Below are 27156 nucleotides of genomic sequence, written 5' to 3'. Positions count from 1 at the left end.
CTGCAATTGAAAACCCACCGCACTGCAGCAATTATGTGAACACATCAGAAACAGGAACAGGAGTACGTCATTCAGCTCCCCGGCGTCCCCTCCGCCAGTAAGACGACACCCGATCTTTTACCTCACTGCCATGTCTGAATGCCACTTAGCACTAGTAAGAGTATCTGACTAAAACTCACGCCAAATCGCTCCTTATCCCACTACTCCTGTCCTTACCCCGACTGCACAGGCAGGTTTAAACCGAAGATAGATGCAAAAAGCTGGAGTATTTCTGCAGGTCAGGCAGCATCTCAGGAGAAAAGGTATAGGTGACATTTCGGGTCGAGACTGAAGTTTCTGTCTGAAAAAGGGTCTCGACCTGAAAGTTCACCTGTTCCTTTTCTCCCGAGATGCTGCCTTGCGCGCTGAGTTACTCCAGCCTTTTGCGTTTATCCATTATTGCGTTTATTGATAAATCTCCAGGGTACAGCTGTCGGTAAGTGGTAGATGAGGAATGATTAAAACCATTTTTTATTTGGTTAAAACAAATTGGATTCAGGAAGAGTGGAAGAGTTTGACTAGAGGGTATGTTTGAAGGTGGCACCAGGAGTTATAGTGCCAGTCACACAGCACAGAATTCACTAGTCGTTTAACCAGTTCTCCACATTGTTTCCCTCTCGAGGTCACACCTTCCCTGGTTAACAATGGGCCTACCAGGGCACCACCCTGCCGGAGGTCATTTGTGGCCAGCTCTGAATGTTCCTAGTCTTTTCTCGCCTCCAGCTCCTGAAACCACCCCCCACCTTCAATCTGAAGAAGCGTCCCCATCAGAAATGTCACCCATCCTTTTTCTCCAGAGATGCTGTCTGACCCGTTAAGTTACTCCCGCATTTACTCCCATCTATCTTTGGTATAAACCAGCATCCGCAGTTCTTTGTTTCTACAGAATCTGGCTATCGGCTCAACCTGTCTACGCTGACCAGGTTTTATGCTGAGCCAGTCCCATTAGCCTGCATTTGGCCCTTATCCCTGGCAATCTTTTCCGTCCATGCAACGTCTAAATGTCTTTTAAACATCCCCAGTATACCCATTCATACAGCTTCCTCGGGCAGCTCATTCCATCTACACACCACCCTCTGCATGAGGAAACAGCTCCTTAGCTCTTTAAAAATCTTTCCGCTTAAACCTATGTCCTCTAGTTCTGGACTCCTCTAACCTGGGAAGAAGACTGCGACCATTCACCGTATTTATGCCGCCCCTGATTTTGTACACCTCCATAAACATCACCCCTCATCTTCCTGACTGTGCTCCAGACTAAATAATCCCAGCCTATCCAGATAACTCAAGCCCTCGAATACTGGTAACTTCCTGGTGAATATTTTCTGCATCCTTTCAAGTAGAACGATACCTTTCCTACAACAGGATGACGAGAAATGCATCCAATACTGTGAATAGGGTCGCACCAATGTCAGGTACAGTCTGGTTATTGTAATGTCTTCTGTTTTTCCACTTTATGGGCCTTGAGCCCTAGTCCCTACTCCAGTGACATTCTTGCTGCTAATCCAAGTCTTAGTGATGGTACAGAACAATATTTAGTTTGTTTAGAGATACAGCATGAAAAGGCTCCCTTTGGCCCACAGAGTCCGTGACGAGCAACGACCCCCATACACTATCACTGTCCTACACACTAGGGACAATTACAATTTTTTCTGAAGCCAACTAACTTACAAACCTGTACGTCTTTGGAGTGTGGGAGGAAACCGGAACACCCGGGGAAAAACCACGCTGTCATGGGGAGAACGTACAAACTCCCTATAGACAGCACCCATAGTGAAGATCGAACCCAGCTCTCTGGTGCTGTAAGACAGCAACTCTACCACTGATTTATGAAAATTGGGGAAAAAAGTTGTTGCTGTAATTCTGAAAATTAACTTGCTTCCTCTCTTCCCTAATTCTGATGATGGTTCCCACACATGAAACCAAATTTTAACTACAGTATTTCTTTTTCCACAGATACTGGCCACAATGCCGAGTACTTCCAGCATTCACATTTATTTTTTGATTTTCATTTACTATAGAACTCATCACCACTTCACTTTCAAGAATTGCAACCTTGAACAGGTTCTACTCTGCTCTCTGGCAGATCCTTTGCCAGTTTGTTTTGTTTTGTTCAGCCTCAGCGGTTTCTCATTCCCTTCTAATCTATCTAAACCCAATTTATTTTATCGCTTTCCCAGTTCTGATGTAGAGTCCTGGATGGCACGAGGTCACAGCTGCTGCCTCACAGTGCCATAGACCAGAGTTCGATCCTGACTTTGGGTGCTGTCTGTGTGGTTTGCATATTCTCCCTGTGACATTGTGTTTCCTCTCACATCTCAAAGACATGAGGATTTGTAGATAAATTAACCGCTATTATATGGCCCCCAGCGTGTGGGGAGTGGCTGTAAAAATGGGATAACATCGAGCTAATGTGAATGGGTGATCGACGGCCGGCGTGGCCTTGGTGGGCTGAAGAACCCATTTCCATGCTAGACCTCTGAACCTGACACTGGACACAGTTTCTGTTTCCACAGATGCTGCCTGGCCTGCAGAGTGATTCCAACATTTCTGCATTCAGTGCCAGTGCCTAGAAAATACTGCAGATTTGGAGCAGCAGTGCCAAACTGTGGCAGAGCTGGTATCTGTGGAGTGCTAACCTTTCGGGGGGGTGGGGGGGAGCATACAGAATGGTACTGTCTTTCTAAGAATGTAGTATGGATAAGATAATAATTGGATGAGATTCAGAGACCACTGCTAAATCTCTCATGGACAGCTCTTCTTCCTGATCTGTGCTAAGCAGCAACTTATTCAAGGTGTTTCAGCTGATTTGCTCCAATTCGCATACCTATGATACTCGAAACAGTCTGGAATAAAATTCTCACTGCCACACTGATTTGTTTCCTGGCCAGCTTACACCAGTGCTGGTATGATGCTGCCAGTCTATTCAACTTTGGTAGCATCACCCTGTCCCATATCAGGGACGCAAAGACACACACACACACCAAAGGTGTAGGAAGGAACTGCAGTTGCTGGTTTACACCAAAGATATAGACACAAAATGCTGGCGTAACACAGCGGGTCCGGCAACATCTCTAGAGAAAAGGAATAGGTGACATTTCGGGTCGAGACCTTTCTTCAGACTGAGAGTCCAGGGAGAGGTATGAAAAGACACAGGACAAATCAAAGCCAGCACCGATGATCAAGGAAAGGTGGAGCCCACGATGCACCATAGTTGGCTGTGGAAGAGCTAATATCAAAGAGATATATGGATGCAAACAGTGGAACTAGAAGGATGACTAGGATGGGGGAGGGGCAGAGAGAGAGAGGGGGCATGCAGGGGTTACTTGAAATTAAAGAAATCAATATTCATACCACTGGGTTGCAAGCTGCCCAAGTGAAATATGCAGTGCTGTTCCTCCAGTTTGCTTGTGACCTCACTGACCGTGGAGGAGGCCCAGGAAGGGTTAGTATGGGAATAGAAAGGCGAGTTAAAGTGTTTGGCAACCAGAAGATCAGGTCGGCTGAGGCGGACTGAGCGAAGGTGTTCAGCGAAACAATCGCCCACAAAACCTATTTCTTGCCTGTGCTATGGGTTACCGATATGTGTACACATGCATCGTAACTGATGCAGTGGAATGGACTAACATGGCAAACAACAAGGATGTGAGTAAATTACAAGTGGGATGGAAAATATTGCATGAAGTTAAGGGAAGCAACTGGAATTATATTACAAAATGAAGAGCCAAATTCTCACTTCCCACTTCAAAAAAACTGGAACAGTTTACAAAGAAAAGGGGAATTTCTGGTCTGATGAAAGTGAGGCAATATCAGAAACATCGGTCCACTATCTGAAACTGCCTGGTTTTAACAAATGGAGCTTCTCCGTGTGCCCACACAAGCTGATCTGGACACACATTGAAAACACTCAAAGGTTAATCCGTATCTGAAAGTACACATGGCCTTTGGCCTCAAGAAGCCTGGCCCTGGTCAGAGTTTAAACCTGGTTATAGGAGTCATGTTTAAACTAGAGTTCTCTTTCTCAGTCCTGAAAATAGCTCATTGGTCTTTTCAACCTTAAGTGCCAAGCAGTGATCAGATTTGTATCATTGCACTAAATTGTGAGATTAGATTTTAGACTTTAGACATACGGCATGGAAACAGGCCCTTCGGCTATTGAGTCCGCACCGACCAGCAATCACCCCTTACACAAGTGCTATCCTAATTTACTGAAGTCAATTAACCTACAAACCCGTACGTCCTTGGAGTGTGGGAGGACACTGGAGCACCCGGGAAAAACCCACGTGGTGACAGTGAAAACGTGCAAACTCCACACAGGCAGCACCCAGTCAGGAATTAACCCATGGTTTCAGCACTGTAAGGCAGCAACCCTACTGCTGTCCAACTGTGCAGTCCTGAGATACTTGATAATTATTGTCTACATACCTCCTAAAGCCTGCCCCAAACCAGTTTATCTTGAGCTAAATATGCACGATACAAAGTGCATGGGAAATGAAGGCTGGGGTGTGGCTATGGTTCTCAGCCTCAGGCTGTTGCAGACATGCAGTTTCACTCGATCACACGGCAACAAATCCAACTGCGGGAGATGCAGATTTAGTTGAAACGGAAAAATAATGGTGCTTTACAAAACAACAGGAATAGAGAGCAACGAGCCAGGAGATGGACCGTAAAAAAAAAAGCATCCTCCTGTTGACTTCATCCACAACATACAAACTGCAAGGCTTGAAAGTAGAACCCAGGTCTTTGGCACTTCAAGACAACAGCTCTACCAGCTGTGCCACTGTGCAGTCTTCTCTGTTCCCCATGTAGGCTTCCCTCAGAGTCCACGCACCCTGTCCCCTGCACAAGCTGGCCTGGGAACCCTTCTTGGCCTTTTAACTCGGTTACTTGTTCCAAAGACCACGGGTAGTAACAGTTTCTTCCTCATCTTTTTTTTATGAATGGAATACATGTTTTGAACAGCAGAACTAGATTGGTAGATAAGAGCATGACTTTGTACATCACATAACCAGTCCAGCTGTAGTTTTGTAAACCGCCTATGAACCAAGGATGCTCTGACGAGCCCCGTTTCCATCCACGTCCCGAGACCACTCACACTGAAGCAAGAACAATAAGAAACAACAACTAAGAGAGAGGAACTGGATCCTGCTAGACACTAGTCTGCAGGTAACCCTCCTCTCAGTTCCATCCACTCCAAAACTTTATTTGTTTTAACCAAGACAACTAAAAGTTCCAATTTCAAAAAAATGGATGAGGCAACTCTTTATCCCTAGAAAACCAACTCAGAGGCACATCATTTCACTGTTTTATTTAAAGGATTTCCCTCTCAGCTCACTGCCGAATACAAGGTAAGAGCAGGCTTTAATAAATCAAACATTTGCAGCACACAAAGGCAGCTGTTGGGCGTCTGCATTAATCACAGTGACTTGTGATTGAATTATCTTGAGATAAGTGGGTGAGTGCGAGAGACAGCAGGGGAACGGGTGGGTGCTCAGCGTTTCAGAAGGGGGTGGGAGAAGTGAGGAAATAAGCTTGACTTGGCCCTGAAAACAAATTGTAAGCCCAACCTCTCACCTCGAACCCCAGCACTAGATATCACGTTCACCCCCACCTGTGTCTCCAACTCCTCAGACACTTATTTTTGGGGCAAAGATCAAAAAACTGGTTAATGGCATCACAACCCGCGACTTATTCATGAAGAAATCACATTAGACTTGGAGAGTACGATGGGAGGCAGCTGTACACAAGCAATGGGCAGGTGTCACATCATTGTGACTGGCAATAGACAAAATGCTGGAGTAACTCAACGGGACAGACAGCATCTCTGGCGAGAAGGAACGGGTGACATTTCGGGTCGAGACCCTTCTTTGTACTGAGAGTCACAGGAAAGGAAAACAAGAGATAGAGACGATGATGTAGAGAGATATAGAACAATGAATGAAAGATATGCAAAAAAGTAACGATGATAAAGGCAAAGAGGTCATTGTTAGCTGTTTGTTGGGTGAGAACGAGAAGCTGGTGCGACTTGGTTGGGGGAGGGATGGAGAGAGAGGGACTGCAGGGGTTACTTGAAGTTGACTGGCACACTGCATTCAGTTAAGGAGGGGGTGGGGGTGGGTCTTAAACGCACGCTCCTGCTTTTAGTCTGAAGCAAAACACCAACCCAACGCTGACATATCTTGGAGCACTGGAGGATAAATACAACAACACACCCAGATGAATCATGGCCTGGCAGCTGCGCCCGTCTAAAATTCCCTGAATAAACAGAGGGTGTATGGTGACAGTGGGCCGAGGTGCAGCTTGATCTATGGGAGAGGCTGTAATAACACAGCAACAATTGACAGCCTTGCTGTAGGATTAACACTCCCAACAGGCCACCCAAGCACCCCGAGCTCCCTCCACACACAGCCACTGGAAGCCAGAGTATTAGAGCCTTAAACTAACCGCCGCACAACCCAGACACAGCACGCCGAGCTCCATCTCCCCACCACAGGCAATTATTTTACACTCGCTCAAGTTCAAAACAAGCTGGTATCATTTGCAAATTGCCAGTAAATAAATATGCTCTTTAGATTCCCTCAAACACAATTTATTTATAATTTACAAAACCTAGGTAACCAATCTCCAGTCGCGGATTTGTCACTCATTCACGTAATCTGTACAGAAAGCAAACACTATCAAAATCCAATGGATGGCCACGCACGCACACAAAACATACAGCATGGACAGACGCACACACACACACACACATTTGCTGTTCTTCTCACTGCTTCTTCACTCCGGCTAATTTTCCTGGTTTCTTCTCTTGCCCTCGGCCAGCTCCGCCCACTCCCCGTCCACGGCCACCGAACACACCTGTTGACAACGAACACTGGGTTACATTCACCCAAAACTCTACACCTAAACCTTCCACATTTTTGTTTAGTTGAGAGGTACAGTGCAGAAACAGGCCCTTTGGCCCACCGGTCCACACCGATCAGTGATCTTCGCACACCAACACAACCCTACACACACTGGAGAAAATATACCAAGCCAATTAATCTACAAACCGGTACGTCTTTGGAGTGTGGGAGGAAACTGAAGAACTCGGAGAAAACCCAAGCGGTCACGGGAAGAGCGTACAAACTCTGCACAGGCAGCAACCGTAGTCGGGATCGAACCCGGGCAAGCGCTGTAAGGCAGCAACTCTCCCACTGCGCCCCATTTTCTTCTTCACAACATCCAGCACGAAGACAAATCTGGGGAGTGCAGATCACGCTAAAAACGACTGCACGGGGAAATGCTGGGACCCACCAACTTCTGTCATCAAATGGGATGCATGGTTCTACTGAACACTGGTCTCATGCACGTTTCCCCCCTCCCCACTCACAATGAGGTATGGGTTCCACCAAGCTCAAGTTTATGGTCACAGAATTATAAGGATCAGAAGATCTCCAATCCAGGAAATTAGTACAGTAACCCAGGCTGTCACTTCAGCTGGAGGGAATAATGCCACATCAAAAGAAATATTAAACCGAAATGAAAAGCATTAAAAAAAAAAGTCTATGTTGGAAATCAGAAACAAAAACAGGATATGCGGGAAATACATGGGTCAGACAGCTTTTATGGGGGAGAAACATAAAAAACATGTTTCCCTTTTCAGTGACCTTCTGGATTGTTTTACAATTTCCTGTTTTTATATTAAACCGAGGCCTCAATTCTCAGTGGTATCAAACATCTCCCATGGTGCAATTTCGGAGAGTGAGCATTTACACTGGCTGTGTTGGGGCTAATCCTTTTTCTTCATCGCTGAAAAGTGTATAGACTGTGCACTGTCTCTTTAGAGGGTGCTGCAAGCACATTGCCTACACTATCTCCTGTATTCCAGTATTGAGGGCATGGGCTGTGAGGAGCCCCGAGATTGTACATCCTGAAGCTTTTCAAAACCAGAGAGCTCGAGAAAGTGATCTGGAGCACTGCGATCATTTCTTTAAGGTCTTGATGGAGTGGATGTGAGAGGATGTTCTCACAAATCTGAGAGTCTAGGACCAGAGGCCATAGCCTCAGAATGGTGGTGAATCTGTGGAATTCACTGCCAAACAGCCATGGAGGCCATCAATGGGTATTTTTAAGGCGGAGATTGACAGATTCTTGATTAGCACGGTGTCAGGGGTATTGGGGTGAAGGCAGGAGAATGGGATTGAGAGGGAAAAATAGATCTGCCATGAATGAATGGCAGAGTAGACTTGATGAGCCAAATGGCCTAATTCTGCTCCTAGAACTCGAGGAATGAATATCAGAGATAAGATAGTATCTTGAGTGGTGAAGCCTAACTCACGGTGACAAAGAGGTGAGGGAGGCTTGCTTCCATTCACTCCTCATCACTGAGCCCACGGTGAGGGTCCTATTCATGTTCCCCATTTGCAGTTACAAATGGAGCATGGTATTTCACCTTAGATGACCCAAGCTGCAAGTGATGAAACGCATTATGCCATAAAACTGTTCTTCATCTAGTCACTCATCCGTGAGCTTGGGCAATAATGAGGGGCTGGGGAAGGGATGCTGCAAATGGAGTCGTGCATCAGGATGAAGCCCTACCTCGTCCAGCCCCACCACTAGCACCGCGACCTTTCTGCTGCTGCTGCTGCTTCTGCTGCTGGAGGCCACCGCGACCTCTGCCCTTCGACAGCACCTCCTCTTTCACCATGTCAATGATTTCATCGGGGATCCGGAGATACTTGATGGTACTGCCACGGATGTAGCATTCCGGCATTTTCCAGAACTTGTCTCCATCCTATAGCAGGGCAAACAAAAATCAGAGCTGTGAGGAGGAGATTCAGGAATAGCAACCCCTTCAATCGGGGGATGGAGGAATGTGGTCTATTGTTATAGAGTAGGGTTTCACTCCAAACACCGAAATATAATCAACTTCAGTTTAGTTTACAGATACAGCGCAGAAACAGGCCCTTCAGCCCACCGAGTCCATGCCAAACAGCGACCCCCACACGCTTACATTACTCTACACACATTAGGGACAATTTACAATTTTACAAGCCAATTAACCTCTAAACCTGTATGTCTTTGGAGTGTGGGAGGAAACCAGAGATCCTGGAGAAAACATACTTGGGTCACAAGAACGTACAAACTCCGTGCAAACAAGCAGCCATAGGCAGGATCGAACCCAGGTCTTTGGCGCCGTAAGCATCAACTCTATCGCTGTGCCACCGTGACGCTAATTAGTAAAAGGGGCCATACCACTATAAGTTATTGCAGTTTGTTGTGTACTTGCACAGTTGGAAATCGCACATAACACCCAAGTATTTTACAAGAGTCAAGAGTGTTTTATGTCCAAAAACAGAATAATGAAATTCTTACTTGTAGCAGCACAACAGATATGTTAACATTGTACTCTGTATATTGTACATAGAGTAGCTATCAATTTTTTATTCACACATCCAGATATTATTTGCAGAAAAGTTGCCCTGTCCTTGCAAGTGCCAAATCACTGTGATGCCCAGTGATGAGACATCTCTTGAGCACGGAATTTTCAATTCATTGTTTGATTGCACGATACAGCACGGGGATAATCCCTTCAGCCCCCCGAGTCCATGCTGACTATCGATCACCCATTCACACTATTTCTACGTTATCACACGTTCCCATCCACTCCCTACACACTGGGGAGAAATGTTCCAGAGGCCAATTATCTTACAAACCAGCACGTCTTTGAGATTTGGCAGGAAATCGGAGCACCCGGAGGAAACCCACCTGGTCACGAAGAATGAGCAAACTCCACGTGGACAGCAGCCGAAGGCACTCTGGCGCTGTAAGGCAGCAGCCCTGCTGCCTGATGAAATGAAATGATGAAAAAAAAGAGGAAATTGTGGTCTTATATAGTGTTAGACCTGCCCCCAGTAGTACTGTAGCCCAGTGATATAGAGTGACAGACTGTGGGAAGGAACATTTTTTTAAACTCCAAAGATACTATGGGTTTGGTTTTACTTGCTACCTTTCATAATCTCAGGATGTTGCAAAAGGTTGAGTCCATGAAGACGTCACGAAGTGTGGTCCCTGTCTAATGCAGGATGTTGATGCCATGTCAGCAGAAACATCACTGCTACCGCATGGAAATCCGCCTGACTGGACGCGAGGACCCTTCTGCCACCCAGTGACTACACCAAGAGGTAACAACATCTCAGCAAAGCCAGACTCATTAAAAGAACTCCGGTCCAATACAGTAGCCATGTAACACATACGAGGAAAAGAGTGTTTACGGGCTGCCTCCATCCACTGGCAGCCATTACACACATCACAATCCACATAGAATATTAACGTGCCCTCTTAAATAGGGCCAGAGGCAACCTTTTAAATTGCAAGTGGTCCTGGGTTTTTCAATCAGGGGATAGATTACATGGAAACATAGGAAATATGTGCAGGAGTAGGCCATTTGGCCCTTCGAGCCAGCACCGCCATTCAATATGATCATGGCTGATCATCCAAAATCAGTACCCCGTTCCGGCTTTTTCCCCCCATCCCTTGATTCCCTTACCCCTAGGAGTTAAATTACCAGAGCAAGGAGGTTTATGTTAGTTTTAGTTTAGAGATAGAGCATTGAAATACACCCTTCGGCACTCCGAGTCCACACCGACCAGCAAGCATCTGTACACTAGTTCTTTCTGACAGAGGGGAGAATTTTGCAGAAGCCAATTAACCTACAAACCTGAAATGTCCTTGGAATGTGGGAGGAAACCAGAGCATCCGGTGAAAACCCATGCGCAGGGAGAACGTACAAACTCCGTACAGACAGCACCTGTAGTCAGGATCAAACCTGGGTCCCTGTCGCTGTAAGGCAGCAACTCTTCCACTGTGCCACACGAGCCAATGGTCTAAACAGGTTCCATCCGCGCTATGACCATTCTATGCGCTATGACGCAAAATGAGGTAGTTGCATGTGACCATTGAACCGGGGGTTGGGGGGTGTCACACACCATGCCGATGATGGGTTTCTAGGTAACAATCTAGTCTTAAACCCGATATTACAGTTCTTGCATTCATTTATGGGCAAGCAAAATATCTGCCTTTTACCAAGCGATTAGATTGTTCCGATCATCACCTACTCCAAAGCCGAGATATTTTGCAGGCAATAAAATGATAAACATTGAAGGGAGAAGACAAAGAAATTGAAGAGGAGAAACTTTTATTTGCGGAAAACTGCAATCTGGAATACACTGTCCCTAAGCACGTTCAATAAGACTTTTCAAAATGGAATTGGAGAAATGCTTTAAACGGATAGATCTGAGGCGAGAGTGTACAGGGCTCTTTCTGTGCTACATATTTCTCTGAGTAAAGAAAGAGAAACAACCAGGGATGGTGCGAGCTGTGACCAGCAGGCACGAGTGGCCAACTGGTTTCAAGAGTCGATCCTACGATCGTGTATATGAAGCAAAGATTTTGCACAGGAGGTAAATAAAGCTACACCCTTAAGCAGCACGAGCAGAGTTCCAGTAACAGACCTCACGGAAAACACACCTATTACTGAAAGTCTCACTTTCATACCAGACTGTAACGGCAATTTCCAGATTTGAAGACAGAAGGGCACAGAACTGGAGACAACGCAGGTCCCTCACCAGGCAGCCAAGAGGTGGAAGCCTTGGCACATCGACAGAGAATATATTTCCACTTGGTGAGGAATCCAAAATTAGGGATCATATATAGAGGATAGTCACTAATAAATCCATTACGATGTGCAGGTGAAATATTCCAGCCTCAAGAGTAGAACTCACTATTTAGGTAATTGGCAGAAGTTAAAAACAAGCTAGAAGTATAGTTTTTAATTAAGACATAGCCAAAAGATTAATGGGAGAGTCTAGGACCAGAGGCAATAGACTCAGAATAAAAGGATGCTCCTTTACAATGGAGATAAGGAGGAATTTCGTTAGTCAGAGGGTAGTGAATCTGTGGAATTCATTGCCACAGACAGCAGTGGAGGTCGCCATTGGGTGTTTTTAAGGCACAGAATGACAGATTCTTGATTAGCAAGTATGTCTGGGGTTATGGGGAGAAGGCAGGAGAATAAGGTGGAGAGGGAAAGATAGATCAGCCATGATTGAATGGCGGAGTAGACTCATTCTACTCTGCGCCTGCGCTGCCGTAGCAGCTGCGGCCTACCTGCAGTCCATCTGCCTTTGTGTTTTTATGTTGTTTTTTTGTCTTGATTGTACTGTAAATGTGATGTAGTTTTTTGGGGTGGTGGGAACTGTAAATATAAAATTGTCTCTTCCAAACGGAGACGCGACCCTTTGTTCTGGGTCGTGTCTCCATTCCCGGTGCGGCCTACCATCAGCCAAACCCCTGGGACTCGCCTGTGGAGGCTCCGGCCGCGTGGACGTCGAAACTCGTAGCCCCCTGGGTGGGGGCCGACATCGGGAGCTCCGGCAGTGGCAGCGCCTTCTCCCACCCCGAATCGCGGGGCTTGGGTCGGCCTGCCGCGGCTTGGAATAGGCCGCGTGTTTTTCTCTGCCCGGCGGGGGCTTCAATGTCGGGAGCCACGACCGCCTCGACGTGCAGCGGCAGCGTCTTCACCCGCCCCGGATCGCGGAGCTTGGGTCGGCCCGCTGCAGACGTTTCACCGTCCGGCGCGGCCTGGAACGTGGTAACTACAACAGCCTGACCGCGGGAGAAGACGGCAGGGGAAGAGAAAGGACATTCTGGCCTTCCATCACAGTGAGGAGGTGACTGGAGGAGACTCACTGTGATGGATGTTTCTTTCTGTTTCTTTTTGTTTGATTGTGTGTGTTATTGCTTATTTTTATTGCTCTTTTATTGCTTTTATTGTTCTTGGACTGTGGGTAATCTTTCATTTCACTGCACATTTATGTGTGTGTGACAAATAAACTTGACTTGACTTGTTGGGCCAAATGGCCTAATTCTGCTCCTACGATCTAGGAAGAGAGACTGCAGATGCTGGAACCGTGAGCAAAAACAAGGTGCTGGAGGACCTCAGCCAGTCAGGCAGCATCTATGAAGGGATCTGACTGATGATGTTTAGGGTTGTGACCCTTCTGCAGGCCAACTGAAATAGGAGAGGAAAAACTTGAAAAAGGCTTGGATAGTTTGGGAGAGTGGGCAGAGAAGTGGCAGATGGAATATAGTGCAGCAAAGTGTGGAGTCATGCATTTTGGTAGTAGGAATAAAAGCTTCGACTATTTTCTGAATGGGGAGGGAATCCAGAAATCAGAGGTGCAAGGGGATTTGAGAGTGCTGGTGCATTATTCCCAAATATTTAATCTGCAAGTCGAATTGGTGGTAAAGAAAGCAAATGCAATGCTCGCATTTATTTCGAGAGGGCTTGTGTATAAAAACAGGGATGTAATGCTGAGGCTCTATAAGGCGCTAATCAGTCCGCATTTGGAATATTGAGAGCAACTTTGGGCATTACATCCGAGGACGGATGTGCTGACTCTGGAGAGGATCCAGGGGAGGTTTACGAGAATGATCCCAGGAATGAGTAGGTTAACATATGATACCTTTTGACGGCACTGCGCCTGTGTTCGCTGGAGTTTAGAAGAATGCGGGGGGGCCTCAATGAAACGTACAGAATAGTGAAAGGCTTGGATAGAGTGGATGTAGAGAGGATGTTTCCACTAGTGGGAGAGTGTACGACTAGAAGTCAGAGCCGCAGAATTAAAGGACGTTCTTTTTGGAAGGAGATGAGGAATTTCTCTAGTCAGAGGGTGGTGAATCTGTGGAATTCTTTGCCACAGAACACTGTGGAGGCCTTTGGTGGATATTTGTACGGCAGAGATAGATAGATTCTTAATTAGTACAGGTGCCAGGTTATGGGGAGAAGGCAGGAGAATGGGGTTAGGAGGGATAGATGAGCCATGATTGAATGGCAGAGTAGACGATGGACCGAATGGCCTAATTCTGCTCCTATCACATGATCTTATGAAAGTAAGAGTAGGATGCATTGAGAGCAGGATTGAAAGGAAAAGGAAAGCCATTACTTGTCAGTCTGAAGAAGGGCCCCGACCCAAAACCAAACCAATGATCACCTGTCCATTTTTTTCAGATATGCCGCCTTACCCACTGTTACTCCAGCATTGTGTGTCTATCGTTGGTATAAACCGGCATCTGCAATTTATTTCTATTACGCACCTTTTCCTTGCAATCTTGCTCTCAATGTAGTCCATTTGTCCCATTCTAATGGATCAAGTGGCGAGGCACAAGCATTGAATTGAATACTTCTCTACTGTATATTCCGAGAGAGTACCTGATCAAGATGCAAAAGGCTGAAAAGGCATTTATAAAATTCTAGATTAAATCACATTAAGCCGTGCACTCCAGTCATCAATGTGATACTTCATGCAAAAGCACCCTTATTTTTAAATAATCAGTCCAAGATGCTTTGGTGGAGTAGCCACCCAGTTCCCATCCACTCTCTGAGCTGCACATTTCTTCATTCCCATTCACAATCAACAGAGCCTCCTTTATACCTTTAGCAGCCACCGAGGCAAGCAAGTGAAAGGGGAACTGATCAGAGCCTGGAGTGGTTAGCATTTCCCGTTACCCGATACGTCAATAGCAGGATATTGCTAGTATTCATTCTCACACCAATCCAACAAGGAACCAGCAATATCTCGTGGTATCATTTACACAAACAGATCACATTGTTAAGTCATTTGCCAGAAAAAGCAATTGTGCTCACAACATTTCAGGGATCTACTACAGTAATTTATGAGTCGTGGATTTTGCCAAACTGCTTCTGAAAGACTATTTCTTACACAATCTTGTGAGCAACAAACAGGAAGGGGCCTTTCACCATCTTTAAGCCTGTTTCATAATTTGATCATGTAATGGCTGGTGCTCATTTTAATTCCATTCCCTTTAAGATATTTACCCCACAAAAATGCACCATGTTTAAATATCTCAATTGACAAACCCCCCCCCACCCAACCCACAATTTCTTGAATTAGATCTCTACTGCCCAGTGTCACCGTACCCATCCCTCTTCTGTCAACCACCTCCCTAAAACCTTGCTCTGTACTGATGTCTTAATTTTAAGTGAACAGATTAAATAAACGGATATGCTGAGTCACTTACCCTGGATGTGCAAATCACCTCCCGCAGGTTGATGTTCATCCAGTTGTCACAGCTGACCAGGTGACCATTGTAAGTCTCACCGTTCTTCAACTCCACAAGCTGTTAAACACAAACACACATTTTACTCAATGGAACAACATTTCTTAAACACCATTACTTTACATCGTATCCTGGTATCCCCCTTTGGATATCTCAGCAGCCCATTTCAATAGATGTACGGTCTTTAATTTAACCTTCTTTGGTGAACTTCACCCTGGGACCAGCTCCTGTCAAAGTCAGCCCCTTGCCCTGATACCAAGATGTTATAATGGCCATGTTGCGTTGTAGGGATGACAGCACAGTGGCGCAGCAGTATAGTTGCTGTCTTACAACGTCGAGACCCGGTTTCAATCCTGACTATGGGTGGCGTCTGTACAGAGTTTGCACGTTCGCTCTGTAACTGTTTAGGCCTCTCTCGGGTGCATCTGTTTCCACCCAATTAGTAAAGACATGCAGGCTTGTAGGTTAATTGGCTTGTGTAAATTATCCCTAGTGTGTAGGATAGAACTAGTGTATGGATGATCGTTGGTCGACGAGGACTCGGTGGGCCAAAGGGCCTGTGTCCACACTACCTATAAAAGAAAACCAGGGACAATTAACAGAAGCCAACTTACTTACAAAACTTGCACGTCTTTGGAGTGTGGGAGGAAACGAGAGCACCCAGAGGAAACCCACTCGGTCACAGGATACAGGTACAATTGCTCAAATGAGGCCATAAAAGACTGTAGTCAAGAGTGGGAATGGAAGGCTCCACACCAGTCTTGCTCCATGAACAAAGCATTCAAACTAAAGCACCATCAGCATCCAGTAATTCTCAGAGCATGGGAAGGCTCTAAAAGCATATAGTCAGCAGCAGCTGAGCGTGGGAAACTGGTATCAAAACAAAACTAGCTGCCACTTTTCACACAGTAAATAGGATCTTAGAAAATTTTCATTGGCTGCACAGACTATGGGGAAGCCCTGAGATTCTGAAAAGCTATACAGAGACTCAAGAAACCTTTCCTGGATTTCTCATCACAAACAACGTACAGGTATGTAGGTTAATTGACAATAGACAATAGACAATAGGTACAGGAGTAGGCCATTCAGCCCTTCGAGCCAGCACCGCCATTCAATGCGATCATGGCTGATCACTCTCAATCAGTACCCCGTTCCTGCCTTCTCCCCATACCCCCTCACTCCGCTATCCTTAAGAGCTCTATCCAGCTCTCTCTTGAAAGCATCCAACGAACTGGCCTCCACTGCCTTCTGAGGCAGAGAATTCCACACCTTCACCACTCTCTGACTGAAAAAGTTCTTCCTCATATCATATCATCATATCATATATCTACAGCCGGAAACAGGCCTTTTCGGCCCTCCAAGTCCGTGCCGCCCAGTGATCCCCGTACATTAACACTATCCTACACCCACTAGGGACAATTTTTACATTTACCCAGCCAATTAACCTACATACCTGTACGTCTTTGGAGTGTGGGAGGAAACATCTCCGTTCTAAATGGCCTACCCCTTATTCTTAAACTGTGGCCCCTTGTTCTGGACTCCCCCAACATTGGGAACATGTTTTCTGCCTCTAATGTGTCCAATCCCCTAATTATCTTATATGTTTCAATAAGATCCCCCCTCATCCTTCTAAATTCCAGTGTATACAAGCCCAATCGCTCCAACCTTTCAACATACGACAGTCCCGCCATTCCGGGAATTAACCTAGTGAACCTACGCTGCACGCCCTCCATAACAAGAATTGACTGGGTAAATGTAAAAATAATTGTCCCTAGTGTGGAGGATAATGTTAATGTGCGGGGATCGCTGGGCGGCACGGACTCGGTGGGCCGAAGGGCCTGTTTCCGCACTGTGTCTCTAAATCTAAAATCTGTGTCTCTAAATCTAATGGGGGGGGGGGGGGGGGGGACCTGACCCAGAACATAGAATGGCTGAGAGTTGGGTGATAAGTAAAATCAGCGAGGGAATGAATTGCTGATGTTCTCAAAGGTTCCAGAAGATTCTGTCCCCCCCCCCCCCTCCCTCTGCTTTTCCTTCATCTCTCCACCTCTCTCTCATAGGCATAGGTTCAAGGTGAATGAGAAAGATTCTATAGGAATCTGAGGGGTAACTTTTTCACACAAAGGCTGGTGGGTGTATGGAAAGAGTTGCCAATAGAGGTAGGTGAGGAGGGTACTATCACAACATTTAAGAATCAATTAGACAGGTACACGGGTAGGACCGGTTTAGAGGGATATGGGCCAAACACAGGCAAGTGGAACATGTTGGTCAGTATGGGCAAGTTGGGCCAAAGGGCCTGTTTCCACACCGTATGACTATGACTCTCTCCCTTGTCCTTTCTGATTAGCAACATGTGGTGTGAATGGATAAAGAGGTCATGTGGAATGGAAACCGCTTGCAGCAATTCTGAGCAGAAGGAACGGTACGGTGGCGCAGCGGCAAAGTTGCTGTCTTACAACGCCGGAGACCCAGGTTGAACCAGACTATGGGTGGTCTGTACGGAGTTTGTACCTTCTCCCCATGACTGCATTGGTTTTCTCCGAGATCTTTGGTTTCCTCCCACACTCCAAAGACGTACAGATTTGCAGGTTAAAGAGCCTTGGTACAAGTGTAAATTGGCCCTAGTGTGTGTAGGATAGTGTTCGTGTGCGGGGATCGCTGGTTGGTGTGGACTCGGTGCGTCAAAGGGCCTCTTTCTGCGCTGTATCTCTAAACTAAACTAAGCAATGCCAACTCATGAAACTATGTATGAACTCAACGTAGGCAGGCAGCCTGACTGCGACTGTTCCCCAAACAAACATTTATCAACACAAACTTACCAGACAGTTTCAGCAACATCAAACTCCACCACAGAACACCAAGGGTGGGGGGTTTTGAGACATGCTGTAGTAAAGTGGAACATGCAGAGACAGCTGTCTGAGTGCAATGAAGGAGCCCGAGTCTCAAAGAAACAGGATTGGAGGCTGGAATTAAGCGCTTCAGTGTATGGGTTAAATTTCCTGCAAATTCCAACTTGTCTGACCAGCACAGACTGCGATCTAAACAAAGCAATTCAATATACATTCCAGTTTCACCACCATGCAGTCGGTGGAGCCAGCTCAAATCCTCGCTCCACGAGCGACTCAGCTGGTAACCCTTACAAACACCAGATTATCTGGGATCTTCCAGAAATTAAAGTTTAATCTCATGGACAACAAGCCTCGTGGCCTCTTTAAAATTGTCCCAAGTGTGTAGGGAGCGGATGCAAAAACATAGAACTAGTGCGAATGGGTGGTTGATAGTCAGCATGAATTTGGTGTCCTAAAGGACCCGTGTCCATGCTGTCTCTTTCAATTCAATTCAGATTTGAAATAGGAGCAAATACTTGGGGACAAACCTTGCATGCCATTAGAAAAGTGGTTGTATTATTTTCTTTAAACAACCTGCATTTCTACAACATTCGTACCAGACCGAAAAGTGGAAGATGCATTCTCAGGAGTTTAATCAGAAGGAAAAACATTACACCATTAGGTGTTCAGAAGCTCAGACAAACAAGCAAACAATGGGACACGGTACAAGCGGGTGAAGTAGAGATATCACTCTCCAAAATGATCAGTACATGATAGAGCATTCAACCAGGCTCACCATGGGATGATTCTGCGCCGTCTTCAGTAACGAGAGGGGAAGCTGAAACACAAAAATAATTCAATGAAACCCGAGAAGAATCGGCTTTGCATGATATTGGAGTTTGAAATTAAGATACACTTCCCACAAAAAAAACGAAAAAACTCCCCGCTCCCTCACAATGCTAGAGACTCATGTGCGACCCTGGCCTCACGTGTTGTCAGTGTGGAGTTTGCATGTTCTGTGACCGCATGGGGTTCCTCCCAATTCCCAAAAATGTGGTTTGTAGTTTCATTTGCCCTAGTGCGTAAGAAGTGGATGAGAAAGAGGGCCGAGATAGAACTAGTGCGAATAGGCAACTAGTGGTCGGCCTGTACTCGATGGGCTGAAGGGTCTATTTCCACGCTGAATATCTAAAACTAGAATCCAGCAGCACGTCACAATAACTAAAGGGTAACTAAATGTAAGGGAGGACTTTTTTCTCTGTAGTTTGGTTCACAGGAAGAAGCACAGCAGAGAAGGTGGCGAAGACAGGTGCAATGTGAGCTCTTACAGCCACCAATGACCCTATATAACAGTATACACGAGACCAGAAACCTCAGCATTGCACGGACTTCAATGTGATTTCTCCCTTCATTGCATCAACTGCCAGCTTTAATCTGACTCACGCATTCGCACCCTCTACCTCCAATACATCTTCCAATCTGATGGAAAAGGTCTGATGTTGCGCTGGAATTTATATAAACCTTGTTAAAAATTATCTGGAGTTAGTGCACTCATTTGTGACCACCTCACAGGGCAGTGAAACTGGCCATGGAGGACACAAATTTGTCAGTAATAATAGTGAGGGCCAAACAAGTCAATTATGAATGAAGTACAGTTTTGGAGTAACTCAGCGGGTCAGGCAACATCCTTTTCTCCAGGGATGCTGCCTGACCCGCTGAGATACTCCAGCATTTTTTGTCTTGTTTTATAAACCAGCACCTGCATTTCCTTGTGTTTCGGTCAATTATGAGGACAGGCTTCACAGATTATTTGAGATTTTTTTAATATAGAAAATTAAAGGTGACCTTATTAAAATTGTGAGATTATAGAATTTTATGGTGGTGTTCAACCAGAAATATTTTTCAAAGAGCAATCACTCCCACAGGCACATGGACTTAAATTGTTTCCTGCTCAGAGTCATTCTAGGATTCATTCTGGTGGGGGCACCTAGTGTTGCAGAAGCAAAACATAAGGAAAAAGGTTCTGGAGTCGTCCATTCAGCACCTGGGAACTGCTGTACCATTGAATGAGATCATGGCAGAACATCAATCAGAACTCAATTTTTTTTCACTCATTAACCATATCCCTCAATTTAATTGGTCTCAGAGACAACAGTAAGTGAAGAAATTTTACAACTCAATTCCAACTGGCCAATTCCTTGGTTCCTTGCTTTGAGTATCAATCTTTTTAAACCCCTCAAGAATCCCTTCTTTCCTCCGGATCACACTGCCTAACTCCAAGAATTACAACCTGGCCCGTTTAATCTTTCATCGTGAGGCAACTAGATCAGCCCAAGCATAATGTAGTGAATCCTATTTCCTCCGAGACTAATATATCCAGAACAGGTTATTTTAGAACCAACACTCCTTCACACAAAGGTCAGTGGAAATTTGGGGCTCTCTGCCCCAAAGAGTTGCTGAAGCTCAAGGGGGTGGGATCAAAGTAAAATTCTGAGACAAGTAAAAGATTTGTGTTGGGCGGAGTATCGAAGTAAAGCTAGTAGATGATTTAAGTAACAGTATATGCTAACTGAATTGATGAATGTACTCAAGTTGATACGAGTTTGTGTCCCAAGCTTTGATCCTATACATTTTCCTCATTACAAGTTTTCTCCATTTTTAATTAGTAATTTAGTTTAGAGAGTGTCAAAACAGGCCCTTCACCCCACCGAATCCACGACAACCAACAATCACTGCGCACATTAATTCCATCCTACACACGAGGAACAATTTACAGAAGCCAATTAGCCTACAAGCCAATACGTCTTATAGCTGCAGGAGTCTGGCACTAAGAAAGATAAAGTCTGAGCATAATTATCTTTATTAGAATTAAGGCAGTTCAGACGACTTCACATTTTTTCCAAATATTACTTCTCAACCTAATCTGCAGAGATGAGATTCTTGAGATTTTATATCCGAGTAAATTGTTGCAAATTGCTCCAAACTAATGTAATACAATGACGCAGCAATCTAGAAATAACCTGCAAGCATCATTCATAGAACATTTCGGAGCGCAGGCTTTGGAAACACTGTCGTTTCAAACAAAATGTACACATTCCAAACAAATGAAAAATATTTTGCCTGCAAGCCTGAACTTATTGAAACTTCTAATCACTCTCTAAAACATGACAATCTCATCCTTACAGCTGCACCCAGCTCATTTTCACAACAGAAGCTGTAGTGAAACAGTGCCACCACTGGCAGAGGATGCCTTTACAGTCTGAGGAGTCTGCATAGACATGTTGCTCCTCATGTGGATAAACTGATATTGCTAGCCTAATGCTGAAGTTGAGACATTTGCTTCCAAGCAAACACCCCAGAATATCCAGAAGAGGGCTCCCCTATTACTTTGAGGGAAAATAGCCATTACCACTGCAATGAAAACCTCTCTATACAACATCTGTCACACAACTGGTAAGAATTTAATTGTTCTATCTGGGCCATATGACAATAAAACACTCGTGACTCTTGGAAATAAAGCTAAAATCACCCCAAACTTAATTTGTTCCCATGTTGACCTCCTTCTGTTGGTTACCCTATCATTGAATGTCCTTACAATATGACACAAAAACATGCAAAAGACTATTAATCTTCAACAATACAGGTTCAACAAAGCATTCGGCAAACACATGAGAAACTCCACAAAAACTAATGTAACTATTCATTGTGCTTAGAGACATAGATTGATAGTGTGGAAACAGGCCCTTCGGCCCACCTCGCCCACACTGTCCAACAATGTCCCAGCTACCCTAGTCCCACTTGCCTGCGCTTGGTCCATATCCCTCCAGACATGTCCTACCCATGTACCTGTCCAACTGTTTCTTAAACGATGGGATAGTCCCAGCCTCAACTACCTCCTCTAGCAGCTTGCTCCATACACCCACCACCCTCTGTGAAAAAGTTACCCCTCGGATTCCTATTAAATCTTTTCCCCTTCACCTTGAACCTATGTCCTCTGGTCCTCGATTCCCCTACTCTGGGTAAAAGGCTGTGCATCTACCCGATCTATTCCTCTCATGATTTTGTATACCTCTATAATTTTGTATACCTTTTTTGTATACCCTCATCCTCCTATGTTCCATGGAATAAAGACCTAACTGACTTAACCTCTCCCTATAGCTCACACTCTCTCGTCCTGGCAACATCCTCATAAATCTTTTCTGAACCCTTTCAAGCTTGACAATATCTTTCCTATAACATGCTTCCCTTGTGTGATTAACGTCTCAGGGCCGTCACTTGGCCTACTGTTCTATGCAATACCTCCTCCATATACCTGAAATAAGTAGCTGGATAGCTGCTCCCTTGCACTGAAAGATGGTCTGGTCTATGGGTCTGGCTTAGGCCTGCAATATTTTGGAACAAGTGGCTAACTGGTTTGGGGCAAAATGGTGAGCAGAGTGTTGTTAGTGGGAGAATGAAGGTCTCATGGCTGCCACTGATATCGTCTAAAGACACTGTCTTGGGCTGGGGTATTAAATGGAGATTGCAACCTGCTGCAATCTCAGCTGCTGTCACAACCTCAAGGACCCTACCTATAATATACACCTGGCGAGCAGCAAGCATTAGCTTCACAAGAGCTGTCTGAGTTTTTGTTACAGTGCTGAGACATTAGCTGGCCTCCACCTGTGCTGGAATGTTAGCTGAAACCTCAGCCTTCAGCAGTTGCCTCGTTTTTCGTTTTGTATGTATTGTTGTGGAAATGTGCGTTAACTACCCACTGCAAAACAACCATTTTGGGCTTTCTATAGAGCTCCACACAAAAAAATGGAGCAAGTTGGACACAAAGCTTTTCAGTTATTGCTACTGGTCCAGCATGTACAGAGCCTAGAACTACAGAACTGGAGACAAGAGTTCAAATCCCACTTTAGCAGCAAGGAAAATTACAAGTAAATACACTAGGTCTAGAAGCATTCCCATGAACAAGTTCTCAAGTTCTGATAGATTTGGTACTAAAATTGTTTAATAAAGCATAACCAAAAATGTGTCGTTGATGGTACTGATCAGCCATGTTCATATTGAATGTCAGAACAGGCTCAAAGAACTCCTGCTCTTATTTTCTACGTTTCTTCCTGGGATGAGATGGTTGTCCTGGCAACAGAGACTCAACCAGGTGATGAGAGGGAGTGTGTAGGGCAGCTAGACATAGAAAAAAAAAGAAACAAAATAGGTGCAGGAGTAGGCCATTCAGCTCTTCGACCCAACACCACCATTCAATATGACCATGGCTGATCATCTAAAATCAGTGCCCAGTTCTTGCTTTCCCCCAAATCCCTTGAATCCTTTAGCCCCAAGAGCTAAATCTAACTCTCTCTTGAAAAAAATGGCCTCCACTGCCTTCTGTGGCAGAGAATTCCACAGATTCATAACTCTCTGGGTGAAGAGGGTTTTCCTCATCTTGGTCCTAAATGGCCTACCCCCTATTCTTAAACTGTGACCCCTGGTTCTGGACTCCCCCAACATCGGGAATTTTTTTCCTGCATCTAGCCTATCCAATCCTTTAAGAATTGTATATGTTTCTATAAGATCCCCAATCATCCTTCTAAATTCCAGTGAATACAAGCCCAGTCGACCCATTCTTTCATCATACGTCATCATCATATCATATCATATATATACAGCCGGAAACAGGCCTTTTCGGCCCACCAAGTCCGTGCCGCCCAGCGATCCCCGTACATTAACACTATCCTACACCCACTAGGGACAATTTTTACATTTACCCAGCCAATTAACCTACATACCTGTACGTCTTTGGAGTGTGGGAGGAAACCGAAGATCTCGGAGAAAACCCACGCAGGTCACGGGGAGAACGTACAAACTCCTTACAGTGCAGCACCCGTAGTCAGGATCGAACCTGAGTCTCCGGCGCTGCATTCGCTGTAAAGCAGCAACTCTACCGCTGCGCTACCATGAAGTCAGTCCCATCATCCTGAGAATTAACCTGGTGAACCTACGCTGCACTCCCTCAAAAGGAATAATGTCCTTCCCCAAATTAGGGGACCAAAATTGCACACAATACTCCAGGTGCGGTCTCACCAGGGCCCTGTACAACTGCAGTAGGACCTCCTTGCTCCTAAACTCAAATCCTCTCGCAATGAAGGCCAACATGCCATTAACTTTCTTCACTGCCTGCTGTACCTGCATGCCTACTTTTAGTGACTGAGAAACAAGCTCACCCAGGTCTCGTTGCACCTCCCCTTTTCCTAATCTGGCACCATTCAGATAATAATCTGCTTTCCTGTTCTTGCCACCAAAGTGGATAACCTCACATTTATCCACATTATATTGCATCTGCCATGCATCTGCCCACTCACCTAACCTATCCAAGTCACCCTGCAGCCTCATAGCATCCTCATCCCAGCTCACACTGCCACCCAGCTTTATGTCATCTGCAAACTTGGAGATGTCATTTTATTCCCTCATCTAAACCATTAATATATATTGTAAATAACTGGGGTCCCATCACCGAGTCTTGTGTCACCCCACTAGCCACTGCCTGCCATTCCGAAAAGGAACCGTTAATTCCTACTCTTTGCTTCCTGTCTGCCAACCAGTTCTCTATCCATGTCACTGCCCTACTCCCAATACCATGTGCTCTAATTTTGCACACTAATCTCTTGAGTGGGACCTTTGCTAACTGGTCCTTAATTCCCTGTTTTCTCTCACCCTCCTTTCTTAAAAAGTTGGGTTGCATTGGATCAGTTCCTGTGGACTGGAGGGTAGCCAGAGTCGAGAGAACATTGGAAAATGATCACCAATGCGTCCACGATTTCTAGGGCCACCTCCTCGAGTACTCTGGGATGCAGACCATCAGGCCATGGGGATTTATCTCTCTTCAGACCCAATAGTTCACCTAACACCTTTTCCTGCCTAATGTGGATTCCCTTCAGTTCCTCCCTCCCAATAGATCCTCAGTCCCCTAGTATTTCTGGAAGATTATTTATGTCTTCCTTAGTGAAGACAGAACCAAAGTATTTGTTTAACTGTTCTGCCATTTCTTTGTTTCCCCATTATAAATTCACCTGACTGTGATTGGAAGGGACCTACATTTGTCTTCACTTATCTTTTCCTTTTTACATTAACTAAAGGAGCTTTTAGAGTCAGTTTTTATACTCACCGCACTCTTGCTTTCATGGTATTTTTTTCCCCGTCTTAATTAACCCCTTTGTCCTCCTCTGTTGAGTACTACATTTCTCCTCATCTCCGATTTGCTGCTTCCTCTGGCCAATTTATACACCTTTTCCTTAGATTTAACACTATCCTTGATTTCCCTTATTAGGCATGGTTGAGCCGCCTTTCCCTTTTTATTTTTTCGCCAGACAGGGATGAACAATTTTTGGAGTTCATCCATGCGGTCTTTAAATCTTTGCCATTGCATGTCCACCGTCAACCCTTTAAGTATAATTTGCCCGTCTATCCAAACCAATTCCCATCTCATACCTTCAAAGTCTCCTTTCTTTAAGTTCAGGACCCTAGTCTCCGAATTAACCGTGTCACTCTCCATCCTAATGCAGAATTCCACCATATTATGGTCACTGCTGCCCAAGGGGCTTTGCACAACAAGATCACTAACTAATCCTTCCTCGTTACACAATACCAGTCTTGGATGACCTGTCCTCTAGTCGATTCTTCTAGTCGGTTCTTTAAAAAACCATCCTGTATACATTCGAGGAAATCCTCATCGTCAGCACTGCTACCAATTTGTTTGGCCCGATCTATATGTAGATTAAAGTCACCCATGATAACTGCTGTACCTTTGCTACACGCATCCCTAATTTCCTACTTGATGCTATCCCCAACTTCCCTACTGCTGCTTGGCGGTCTGCATACAACTCCAACAAGCATTTTCTGCCCATGGCTATTTCGCAGTTCTACCCATACCGATTCTACTGAAGAAATCTCCAGAGATGCTGCCTGTCCCGCTGAGTTACCCCAGCATTTTGTGTCTACCTTCGATTTAAACCAGTATCTGCAGTTATTTCCTGCACAGTCTGATGATGGGTCTCGGCCCGAAACGTGCCCCATTCCTTTTCTCCAGAGATGCTGCCTGACCTGCTGAGTTACTCCAGCACTTTGTGTCTGTCCCCACAAGTACCAGCAGCGGCCTTTCCTTCACAACCAGGCGGCGTCATTCTCTTCTCGTCTCGTCTCCTCCCTCGTCGTCGCCGCCTGAGCCCATCCTACCCCGCCCGCATCCACTCCCTCCCTCCTTCCTTCCTTCCTTCCTTCCTTCCCCCTCATCTCCGCCTGCCTTATCCTTCTACTTTCGCTCTCGCCGGCTCATTTGCTCACCATTTTTCCGCCGCTATTCTTCTTTCTCCGAAATCCCGGACCGGCTGCAACCAAACTTGCTGCGCGCGCCCGCCTCCTCCCCTGAGTGACGGCCGGGTGCGCCAATCAAAGCAGGCGCTCGCAGCACCGCCCATTCTCCGATTGGCTGAGGTCAGGAAGCCAATCAGCGAAGGCAACATGTTTGGTTGGTAGGCGGGGAGGAGCCGTAGATTGTATTGGCGGCCGTCGCAGTGGCGGGAAAGAGCAGTTGTCGCAAATTGCGGCCCACTGCCAGAGTTTAGTTTAGATCAGTGATACAGCGTGGAAACAGGCCCTTCGGCCCACCGAGTCCGCGCCTACCAGCGAACGCCCCCCGTGCACACTGGGGACGATTTACAATTTTCACCGAAGCCAATTTACCCTCAAATCCGCATGGCTTCGGAGGTGGGAGGAAACCGGAGCATCTTTACATTGACACCCTTGACAAGGTTCAGAGGCGTGCAGCACGGTTTGTGACGACTACTCAAGACAGTCAATCGTCTCCGATATGTTAAATCGCCTTGGCTGGGAGTCGCTAGAGTCAAGATGCACCAAAGGCCGCTTATGTACTGTCCACAAAGAGACTCATGGCATCATCCCCATTAACATATCTCACTTTATTCAATCCAATACCCAGAAATTTACAAGACAGTCCTCAGCCATTTCATTTATACTAGAATTAGAACAAACAATAACAGCAACCTACATTCACTATATCCATGGACTATCCCAGAGTGGAACATCCTTCCCGACACCACCAGATGTGCACCAACCTTGTCACTCTTCAAGTCACAGCTCGACAACTTGGACATGGATCATCTCACCA

At 45.6% G+C, this 27156-nt stretch overlaps 1 protein-coding gene across 3 annotated transcripts; it reads right to left on the bottom strand.

Annotated features, from left to right (window-relative positions):
• Positions 1 to 5329: 5329 nt before the first annotated feature.
• lsm4 (LSM4 homolog, U6 small nuclear RNA and mRNA degradation associated) lies at positions 5330 to 26392 on the bottom strand. 3 transcript variants are annotated; one of them, XM_078423560.1, is made up of 5 exons: positions 26313 to 26392; positions 18781 to 18822; positions 15118 to 15216; positions 8614 to 8809; positions 5330 to 6891 (listed from the first exon to the last, which is right to left on the bottom strand). In XM_078423560.1, the coding sequence occupies exons 1-5, from the start codon at positions 26313 to 26315 to the stop codon at positions 6800 to 6802; spliced, it is 432 nt and encodes a 143-aa protein (XP_078279686.1). In that variant the 5' UTR covers positions 26316 to 26392; the 3' UTR covers positions 5330 to 6799. The 3 variants fall into 3 exon arrangements, with proteins under 3 accessions (XP_078279686.1, XP_078279687.1, XP_078279685.1); XM_078423561.1 differs by lacking the exon at positions 26313 to 26392 and adding an exon at positions 26073 to 26093; XM_078423559.1 differs by lacking the exon at positions 26313 to 26392 and adding an exon at positions 25971 to 26081.
• Positions 26393 to 27156: the final 764 nt, after the last annotated feature.

Source organism: Rhinoraja longicauda, chromosome 28 (assembly GCF_053455715.1).
Source record: "Rhinoraja longicauda isolate Sanriku21f chromosome 28, sRhiLon1.1, whole genome shotgun sequence".
Taxonomy (NCBI): Eukaryota; Metazoa; Chordata; class Chondrichthyes; order Rajiformes; family Arhynchobatidae; genus Rhinoraja; species Rhinoraja longicauda.
Note: the sequence above shows the minus strand (reverse complement) of the source record. Positions and strands in the feature narration are given on the sequence as shown.